Consider the following 10,703-nt stretch of genomic DNA (forward strand, 5'->3'; position numbering starts at 1 on the left):
GTTTTGTAATTGTATAAGAGCAGAAAGAGTGCACCTAGCTTTATATTTGTACTTATTTAAGAAAAAAACCAAAGATCATTTAATTCAAATCCAGAGCTCTGTAATTATGCAAATTTGAGAGAACTTTCACTTCAATCCACAGTCTTTCAGAGCCAAGCCCATTAAGGACAAAGGACGACGGGGTTGGGGGAGACCAGGCTTCTTGCGGGCCCAGCAAGATGCCACTAAATAAAGCAATGGGGGGTGCTCTCCCCTCTAGTCCATTCTGAGGCTCTAAGGGCAGTTATTCCCCAGACAGCAGCCATAGTAGGCGAGGTGAGGGCAATCTCTCTTAGAAGGTTTAAATGTGGTAGAGTTTATTTCATTAGACTTTGAGAATACCAGACCTTTTAGTCTTAGAACTGCTTTACATATTTTAATTATTGAGCACCCCAAAGAGATTTTGTTTATGTGGTTATAGCTACTGCCATTTACCGTATTATAAAGTAAAACTGAGATAATTTTAAAATATTAATTCATTAAAAAACAATAAACCTATTACAAGTCAACATGAATAACATACTTTTCAGGAAAAATTAACTACTTTCAAATAAATCTAGTGAGAAGAGTGACATTGTTTTTCCCTTTTTGCAAATTGCATTAATGTCTGGCTTAACAGAAGACTTAATAGAAGCTGGCTTTCCATACCTGCTTCTGCAGTTACATGTTGTTTTGTTTACAGTATATGAAGAAAATCCAGCCTCACACAGCTATACAGTTGGACAAGATAGGAGTATTTTAGTAGCCTTATCAGATAATTGTGGATATTCTTTGATACTACTGCAAAATTTAACAAGCGGTAGTTTCTTAAAGGTTAGTCGTAATGTGGAATCTGAAACTACATCAATGAACTTTTCTTACTCTGTTATATTAACATCCACTGGTCTGTCTTACACTTTGAACTGCTCTTTTACTCAGGCATAATTTTTATAACACCAAGCATTGGCGATTTGGAAAATATTGGTTCAATGATTTACACAGATGCTCCAAATATTGACATGTTTCATTATAGAAAAAAATCACACTCTTTAATATCACCTCTAATTGCATCAGAAAATTCTGTAACTATTATGAAGTTGTCAAACTCATGGAGGCAGCTATAACTTTACCCGAATTCTAATTTTTGCTTGCAAACTCAGATTTTATCATTGGCAACAAATACTGTCAGTTTTCTTCCTTGAAGTGACAGGCTCACTTCATTCTTTGAGAAAATATCTGCCAAATTCTCAAGCCTGAATAATCACAGTTTGTCTGTCAGCTGTTCTTTCAAATAAAAACTATTGTTCTACAATAATAACAATAATAATATAATAATAATAATAAGGCTAGTGCAGCGTGCAACTCAAATAGTAGCACAAGTGCAGTTCCTCACTTAAGTTCCTACTTAGTTCCTCACTAAGTAGCAGAGGTGCTTTTTGCATACTTCTAATTTCTTCACATAGAATATTAAAAAGACTTGTATTCAAGAATTGAAATTTAATAAAAATGGACATTCTTCAGTGAAACTGGCTCTTTTCTTTTTCTTTTCTTTTCTTTACAAGCAAATGCCTGGCAGTGAAGAACACACTGACTCATCTTTGGCTTTGGCTTTGGCACCATCAGTGCAAATGTCAACCCAGTGAAAAGGGCAAATAACATCTTAGTATTACTATGAAAATTGTTTGACCTTGTGGAACCCCTGAAAGGGTCTCAGGGACCCCTGATGGGCCTTTAGACCACACTTTGAGAACTGCTGCACTAGACTCTGAAAAACAATTCTGGGCATTTGGGGGCATGGCATAGCTTTCCAAACCAGTGGGCACTACCCAGGGTAAGAATATAAAGAAATAAGTATTTCATTTCTGTCTTAGAAGAGCAATTGAATTAACTCTATGAGGGTAAACGTTAAATTAAAGGCACAGCAATGGGTCTCTGACTTAAGGAGAAGGGCGGAAGGTCAAATGATCTCTTTTTTATCCCCTTCCTCCTTCTCACCATAACTTACCTCTTCCCTCTCCTTCCTATCTATCTCCCCTGACCTGGGAAAGCGAAGGGGATAGTTTGGCAGAATGTACTTAAGCCAGGAGTAGCCAATTCAAATGCCTCCAGGGGCCAGCCATATAAAGACTGTGGGTTCAGTGTTGCCAAATCTTAGTTTTTTCAAAACACCAGAAATCCGGATTTTTATTTAAATTTCTAAACGTTGGCAACCAATTAAATTTTAAAAAAACATAAGAAAACAGCGTGAGTCAAACAAAATATACCAGCAATCAGCTCTGCTTTAAGTCACGAAGAGACCTGAACTAAATGAAACATCAGGTAAAAGACTGGAAGGACGCACAGGAAACCACACCTATATTACCTTGTTTACAAACCACCTCCTTTAATATCCCACACCCAGATGTGAGAGAAAGGAGATATTAACTGGGTTTCTGTAACCTTGCCAAGGAATAACAGAGCAGGTCATTGCATGCCACATTGGGAGTTAGAATTTCAAAGATTGTTTGCATGGGTAGTACAGAACAAATTATCATCAAAATAGTATACATTTTACAGGAAAAAATGGGAGGGAGAAACACCAAGTAATGAGAGAGCACCTACTCTAATGCGAGACTGTGTTGAATGTGATATATTATTTATTTGTTTGTTTACTTGTTCACTGTTTGTTTTAGACACAGTCCTAGGGCAGGACTTTGTCTTTCTTGCTCACCATGGTACCCTCCCCTCTTTGCCTGGCACCTATATATAGTGCCTGAACATAGCACACACTCAATAAATATTTCTAAAATGAACAAATGAATCTCAGTATTTTTTCACTATACAGACAAGAAAACTAAGACTCAAAGAGAATATGCTACTTGTTCAAAATCATTCAGCTAGTGAAAACAGAGGTAGGAAATGAACCAAAATTTTTGTGTTCTTTCCATGAATCTTATCATCTAAAATTAAATTAAAACCGAGGAGCAGTTGAATTTGTTGTGCTATTGGACGAACTGCCCTCAAAGATGCTGGCATTCCTCCCTTCACATTCTGCTATTCTGAGTTTAATGGCAGCGGGGTTTTCCATCCTAGCTTCCAAGAAAGCTGTTAGGAAAGCATTTGCCACGTAGTATAATGAGACTTTTGAAAATCTATCCAGCACAGAAAGGAAGGACTCTTAGTCCTCGAGTTATATTTATTTTTACTTTGTAATGAAGAAAACCTTGTGTGGTCCTATGAATTTTCCCCTAAATGCCATATTGCCGTATATCAAAAACTACTGATAAAAGCAAAAACAAAACAAAACAAACAAAAACCCTGAACCTGGTGTAGTTTAAATTGGAAACTATACATGCTGCTGGTGCATAAATTCGTACAGGTACAATCCATTTGGAAAAAAAAAAAAATATATATATATATATATATATATATATATATATACACACATATAGCAACATAAAATGAATCATAAAAATGTTTATATCCTATAATACAGCAATCTCGCTCCTGGGAATTTATCCTAGACAAGTTATTCAACAGAAGAAGAAAAAAGCCACATATACACAAATGTTCACTGCATCATTTTCTCCAATAGCAAAAAACACAATGAGAACAAGAAAACAAAATACATGAGAAAATGGCTTAGTAAATTATAGTATGTGCTGAAGATAAATTACTCTTCAGCTGTTAAAAATAATAATCATGGATGCTGGGTAGTGATACAGAAAAAATGTAATAGTATTAAACGAGAAGCAGAAGACAAAAGGATTCGCATACTATGATCATCAGCTTTGCAGACAGCTATGTCCAGATGTAAATAAAAACTGAAAGGTAATAGTCAGACATGAAAACAGCACCGTAAGGTATTATAATTTGAGATGTTTACACTTTTTTTTTTCAAAATTTTCTTTCATGTTTTACTGTCTTTTCTATTACATATAAGTTTTAAAATTCTTTCTGAAGTAAATTTGGATTTCTGAGTTTTTCTCAAATTCTCACTTAGAAACGACATCCTGACTCTTCCCATCTTAAATTAACAATCTTCTACTTGAAAAAGGAAAGCAACATAATATTTCCAAATGTCCAAGTCTAAAGGTGGAGAGCAAGAAAACAAGGCTGGATGCACCCATGCTGTTGTTGCTGTCTGAAGGACTGCTGATGAAATCAGGCACCCAGAGAGGAGAGGAAGAGAGAGGGACCACAGGGCCCTCTTCAGGGTGGCAGTATGTTTACAAGGCCACCTGGAGAGAGGGCTGAGGGAGCAAAAAGGTCAGCACTGCATACACCTGCCTCACCAGGCTGCTGCCTGGCATCCTCTCCCTTCTGCTCATTTCACAGGCATTTTCTGAGGCCCTGACCCTCTGGGGGAGCCCAGATGTCTGAGATGTCATAAGGCCATGTTTTACTTCAGAAGAGATGCCACAGAGAAAGAGGCCTCTTATGGGTCATGTCCACCATCATGCCCCGTGTGCCTGGTGAGGAGGGACAGTCACCTAGTGCCTCATGTCTGGCTGCTATTTAACTTTGTATATACAGAATTCAGCTTTGTTTGCTCTCTCAGAGCTGGCCGACCCACAATGACAAATCCCACAGGAGCCTTATGTTAAAGCTACATGATTTCCTTGGGAAGAAGAGGGAGCTGGCTAGAAAACCAAAACCAGACAACTGTCCAGGGCACTCCCCCTACCCTGGAGATCAAACCACCAATGAGGAGAATGTTAGGTGAGCACAGAACCCAACACAGAGTACTAGTCTGCTCAGGGAGGCCTTCCATTCAGAAGGATGTCCTGAAGGATAGGATGCAGCCCCTCTGTAACCAAGGAACCTGACAAAACTATCCAGAAGCAGTGTCCCATCAACCAGACTCTACCTCCATGCCCTGGGCAGTCTTGGTCCTTACTTCAGTCCCTATTTACTAGACACCTGAAGGTAACCTTTCATTCCCAAAACTCTGCCCAGCTTACCTCCATTCACAGACCATCTTCCCAAGGGTAGTTTCTAGGTAGCTCAGCTCATCACTTGTGCACTTACTGGCCAGTTTTGATGTCAAATAGAGGACGATCTCTTCTTAGGCCTTGCCGCCAACTCTCAAGGCCTCTCTTTCTGCTGGTAACAGACAGTATGTGATTAAGGACTGAAAGAGTGATGAAGCCCATAATGCTGTGAGGTCAGAGAGGGAGGAGATGCTAAGGTAAAAGCAGGAGATTTGGAGAAAAAAGACTAAAGGCTAGGCCCAGGCTCTATATCTTAGCAGCTCTATAGCCTCTGGCAAGTCAGTCAACCTTCTGTGCCTCAACTCTCTCATTCATAAAATGGGACTAGTAGAGTTGACCTCTCAGGCAGACACATTTTGTAAACTGCAAGGTGTATTTGGTTATTCTCACTGTGGGCTGGAGTGTTCTGGGAAGAGCAGAATGTAAGGTAGGGCTTAAAGGTTGAGGAAGCTTCAGGACATCTGGGCAGAAAGAAGATGAGTACTCCAGGCATGAGAAATGGCACTAGCACAGGAAAAAAGGTAGAAGGGATGTACCAAGTTTGGCTGCAGTAGAAAGCTTGTGCAGGGAAGAAGCCGAGGTTAGTTTGGAAAGGCAAGTGGGCTGTATTCTGCTGGTAATAGGGAGCTATCACACTTTTTGATCAAGTAAGTGAAAGGATGAGAGTCATGTTTTAGGAAGATCAAACTGATAGAGGTGTGAAGGATGGGCGGATTGGAGGAGGGTTAGAATACAGGCAGGGTGATCACAGGAGGGTGCCGAACTCCAGATAAGACAGAAGATGAGGGCCTTAATGAAGGCCATGGCACGAGGGCTAAAAAGGAGAAAGCAGATTTGAGAGACAGGTATAGAAAAAAAGACAACGGTGACAGCGTATTAGAGGAAAAGAATGCTTGGGGACAATTTTCAAGTCTCCCTGACATCACTATCTGGGTGGACAAGGCTGCTCACCAAGCTACAGAATAAAGAAGACACCAGAGAACCAGGAAGATCAAAGTATTTGGATATGTCTATCTAGGATGTCTTAGAATGTCCAAGGGATACTAACCAGAAATTAAGTGAATATATGAGTCTGGAGCTCAGCAACAGAGATGTGAGTTGAAGCCACCCAAGATGAGTTCACCCAAGAACACTGTGTACTATGAAAAGTTAAGAGAGGCAAGGACAGAAGGCTGAAGACACCAATACTTAAATGGTGGACAAATATAGAAGAACCTAAAAGGAAGACAGAGAAGTAGCCAGAAAGATAGGAGGAAGGCAAGAGATTAGTTAGAAAAAGAAGTCAAATGGGTAAAGTACAACAAAGAATAAGTGGTATGAGGAAGAGTACATTCAGTTCAGTGTTTGGTTAATTGATGACCTCCATAAGAGCAATTTCATTGAAATAATGGGGCTGAGAGCTAGACTGCAGTGGATTAAACAATGAATGGGAAACTAGCAAATGGACAGGATTTGTTGACTATTCTTTTGGGGAGCTTGGCTGAAAAGGAAAGAGTAAGGATAATAAATAGAAACAGGGAGAATTTAGGATATTTTAGCTAAAATGTATTTTAGCTGAAGGGAACAAGGCACAGAAAATACACCCAAACACACACTGAGTGACTGAGGGAATGTGATCTTGAACATTGGCTGAGATTTAAGACGGAAAGGATGTCTCTTGCACTTTAGTTTAGAAAGGGAGGTGAGGGTAGGTGCATTCATTCACTTAACGATCATTTGTTGAACATGTACTACATGCCAGGAGCTAGGAGTCCATGGATAAAAGAAAATAATCCTCCAGTCTTTAAGAAATTTTGTCTAGTAGGAAAGACAAATGTGGATCAACAATTACATAAGAGCTCTGTACTAGATTTTGAGGTGGCACAGTGGGGGGAGGTGAGCAACTATGGCTGAATGGGTCAGAGGAAGTATTACAAGAGGAGACCTTTGCATAGGGTCCAGATTGAGCAGGGGTTCTCTGGTCCAGGAGAGGAGGGGGTCACGGGCATGCCAAGTAGGTTGCAGTGAAAATTAAAATGTGGCGGGTAGAAGATTTACAGGGTCTGGAGAATAAAGAACCCTAAAGCGACCAGGCGTAGAGGTCCCTGAACTCAGGTTGTTCCAACTGAGGACGACCGGGACGATAGCACATGGGCAAAGGAGAAAGGAAGACCTTGAGCCCACTCAGTAGTGTGGGCGAGAAGGTCCCGGAGGGTGGTAGAGACATCTAGAAAGACTTTAAAGGGAGCAGGAATAAAGGGAGCAGGAAGAGACATCGGGTGGGCACACAGGGTCAAACAGGACCTTGCGGTTTCTCACTGCGGCCAGGGGACAAGCAAGCAACCGCTACCGCCCGAGCCGAGCCGACCACCAAAAACACAGCGAGACGCATGGGGCTGCTCAGGATGGGGCGGTTGGTGAGCAGCAGAGAAATACAGTGGGCCCAGCAGGTTCCTGGGCCGTGTCCCTGGGAAAAGCGCCCGGCCCACCTGGACCCCAGCTGCGTGCACTACAGCGTCCCAAGCCCCGCCTTCCGCGCCAGCGCTCCGCCTCTGAGCCCGAGCGCACGCGTGACAGCACGGAGAAGGCGCTAGGCCCCCGCAGCCTCCGGAACAACTCTATGACGGAGAGTTCACCCCACAGGAAGTGGAAACAGCAAAAACCCGCAGCAGCTCAAGACCCGCGACGCCAAAAAAGCTCCGCCCGCGGCCCGGCCTCCGGACCGGAAGTGAGGCCTTGGCTCCGCCCCCGAGCTCGATAGATCGCGAGACTTTGCAGGGCCCTTCCTTTTTCGTCTCGGTCGCTGACATGGTAGGTGATTTTTCTGATGCGTCCGCATAGTTGCTGGCCTAGGCCGCGATCTTTACTCACCTTGCACCCCAGCCACGTACTCCCGAGCTTGGCCCGGTCCTCCAGGCCGCTCATGGCCAGCCGCAGGGCGGGGTAGCCGGCGTGGGTCCGGGGCGGGGCGGGGAGCCTGGGGCCGCGTGTTCATTCTGCGGTTCGGTTTCTCGAGACACGCGGTCCGGGGTTCCCGGGCGCCTCCCTGATGAGGCCGCACGGCCCCGGGCCAAGCCGTAACCTCGACTTTGCTGAAGGTGCAACAAAGCAGATCCTTGCCCCCCCCCCCCCCCCCCAGGCCTATAGGCCTCTCACAGACTGGCAAGCTTCGCCCCCTGCCCCTCTTCCCTTAGGCCTTATCACCAAGCACCTTTTCCCACACAGCCATCCAGACTAAGGAAGACCCGGAAACTTAGGGGGCACGTGAGCCACGGCCACGGCCGCATCGGTAAGTACTGTCTCCACATCCTGGTCGGCCTTGGGCTATCTCTGCATGGTGCTAGCTTGTCAGGAAGTAGGTAACTTAGAGAAGTGGGTTAGTTAGAGCTCTTGGCGGTCGAGTCGGATTGAATTTGATCATTAGCTGTTGGCTTTATCTTTGAGAATTCTCTAGTACTCCAGTTTTAGAGAATTTCACGTCAGTTGGGGGGTTGGAAATTGAGCGGGGTCCAGTATTGAATTGGTTGAAGGTATGGAGTACTGTGTTAGTGTTGTGAGGTGGAACACTGCAAAGTGATGATTATCCCAGAGTCTTGAAGGAACAGCATTGCTGGAAGAGGGGTATTAAGCAAAGGCACAGAGGTATGGGGAAGTGCTTTTGCGAGAAGTAATATCGAGGAGTTGGAGAAGGCTATTTTAGCCATGTAGCTTTGTGTTTCTGCAGGCAAACACCGGAAGCACCCGGGAGGCCGCGGTAATGCTGGTGGCATGCATCACCACAGGATCAACTTCGACAAATAGTGAGTGTTTTTCGGACTCTGCCTTTACTGACACTGACAGCTTTGGATTTAGGGGTAGAGGGTAGTTAAGAACATCTTCAACGGGAAGCAAGGCTCTTACCACTCAGAAACCTTGCCTGTGGCTGGGTTTCGTCAGGTTAATATTTGATGTGAACTGAGAACTTGTCACCGAGGCTAGAGTCACGCTTGGGTATCGGCTATTGCCTTAGTGTGCTAGAGTCCTCGAAGAGAAACTGCTGACCTTATTCACTGGCTGTGGCCCTCGTGGCATAGTCAGTCACCGGGTTTGTGACATGCATCAGATTGACTTACACAACTGTTAGATCCGTTTAACGCCCACAAATTAGCGGGGTTGTGTTTTAACTATTTGTTTAGGAGACCTGTGTTATAGGAGTGTGGGGAAGCTGTCAAGTGACCTGAATCCTAGTCTTGGCACTGCCTCTGACTTTCTCAGTGACTTACTCTGGCTCCGTGAAATAAGGCTAGTCTTTTCCACCTGATAGTCTTTGGTGGCTTTTTAAAGATTTGTTTTATTCAAGAAGTGGAGTACCTGCTTTGTCACTCTTCTGCATGAGTGCACAACTTACACTGTAATGGGGTGGAGATGGTAAACATAGCTTTTTAGTTGGAGTGAGGTAATGGAAATGGTTGCCTTCTTTTCCCAGTCACCCAGGATACTTTGGGAAAGTTGGTATGAGGCATTACCACTTAAAGAGGAACCAGAGCTTCTGCCCAACTGTCAACCTTGATAAATTGTGGACCTTGGTCAGTGAGCAGACACGGGTAAATGCTGCCAAGAACAAGACTGGAGCTGCTCCTATCATTGATGTGGTGCGATCGGTGAGTGAATTGAATATTTTTTGCCTTTCAAAATTCTGGATAATATACTTGCACCTAAAGTCTATACCCAGATACCTACTAGACAGTTCCACTTTCCGTAGCATTTCCACGGGTACTTACTGATCAAAATTGAACTCTTGTTCAATTGTGATTCATGCAAAACATTTGAAGAGTAGTTCTTCCACTCCCTCGTTCATTTACTTCATTTTTCACTTGAACGTTTTCCGATCGGTTATCTTATTCCTAGTGTCAGTGCCCTGATTTGTACGGATTTCTCACCTGAACTATTGGTAGTAATTTAGGTCAGCTGGCTCTGGTCTGTTTTACACAAGACTGCATGAGGCACAGCCCTTGACCCTTTATGTTTCTTACAGAATAAAATCCTAATATGTTCAATTGTTATTTAAGGCCCAACATTATCTGAAGAGAACCCCCGCTCCCCCCCCCAAAAAAAAGTATTTTTGTATATCATTAGGAGTTCTGGTCCTTGTGTCAGTCTTACCCACTGTGGGTATGGAGGTGGTGGGAATCCTGAGGGGCCTTTCAGTAAAGTTTTAAAATTCCCTTTCTCAGCCTCTTCTTTGAGCAATTCTGATGACCATGACTTGAAGCATTGCTGGAAATGTGATTTTCCTTTTTTGCTTATCAAGTCGTAATTGAATAGGAGAAAGCGTTTGAGCTCTGCCCGAGACTAGAGTCACATCCTGACAGCTCTTGTCCTGGTGTGCTAGAGTCCTCGGAGAGAATCTGCTGGTCTTGATTCACTGGCGAGGGCAGTCAGTGCCCCCGGGAGTGCCCAGATCAGAAACATGCTCTCCCTGGCCCCTAGATGGAGTGGATTGGTAGGCATTTTTCTTCGTACCCATCACAGAGTTGGTGACTGCCACGGTGCATTATAAACACTTTTCTCTGTTCTTCTAGGGTTACTACAAAGTTCTGGGGAAGGGAAAGCTCCCAAAGCAGCCTGTCATCGTGAAAGCCAAATTCTTCAGCAGAAGAGCTGAGGAGAAGATTAAGGGTGTCGGTGGGGCTTGTGTCCTGGTAGCTTGAAGCCACGTGGTGGGAGATTCATTAAATGATAAGTGCTTTTCTC

General features: G+C 43.6%; 2 protein-coding genes and 2 non-coding genes across 7 annotated transcripts in view; 3 read left to right on the forward strand and 1 right to left on the reverse strand.

The window, feature by feature from the left end:
• Window positions 1-7,550, reverse strand: part of TRIM66 (tripartite motif containing 66) — a 56,104-nt gene extending 48,554 nt beyond the window's left edge. For 2 of the 4 annotated variants that reach the window (XM_029209711.1, XM_029209715.1), the window contains exons 1-2: window positions 7,460-7,550; window positions 4,962-5,103 (exon numbers count right to left, since the gene is read on the reverse strand). The gene's annotated coding sequence lies outside the window, so the exon portion shown is untranslated. Of the gene's footprint in view, window positions 1-4,961; window positions 5,104-6,915; window positions 7,029-7,274; window positions 7,334-7,459 lie in introns of those variants that run through there. The other 2 variants (XM_029209714.1, XM_029209713.1) reach the window with 2 other exon arrangements.
• Window positions 7,551-7,731: 181 nt separating this feature from the next.
• Window positions 7,732-10,703, forward strand: RPL27A (ribosomal protein L27a). Its single transcript, XM_029209596.1, has 5 exons — window positions 7,732-7,781; window positions 8,196-8,259; window positions 8,695-8,770; window positions 9,436-9,610; window positions 10,532-10,703. The coding sequence occupies exons 1-5, from the start codon at window positions 7,779-7,781 to the stop codon at window positions 10,658-10,660; spliced, it is 447 nt and encodes a 148-aa protein (XP_029065429.1). The 5' UTR covers window positions 7,732-7,778; the 3' UTR covers window positions 10,661-10,703.
• Window positions 8,938-9,067, forward strand: LOC114887826. Its single transcript, XR_003791591.1, has one exon. It is a non-coding gene; the product is annotated as a small nucleolar RNA SNORA3/SNORA45 family (small nucleolar RNA).
• Window positions 10,295-10,423, forward strand: LOC114887825. The gene has a single exon (XR_003791590.1). It is a non-coding gene; the product is annotated as a small nucleolar RNA SNORA3/SNORA45 family (small nucleolar RNA).

Source organism: Monodon monoceros, unplaced genomic scaffold (assembly GCF_005190385.1).
Source record: "Monodon monoceros isolate NGI ecotype Baffin Bay Population unplaced genomic scaffold, NGI_Narwhal_1 Super_Scaffold_7, whole genome shotgun sequence".
Classification (NCBI taxonomy): domain Eukaryota; kingdom Metazoa; phylum Chordata; class Mammalia; order Artiodactyla; family Monodontidae; genus Monodon; species Monodon monoceros.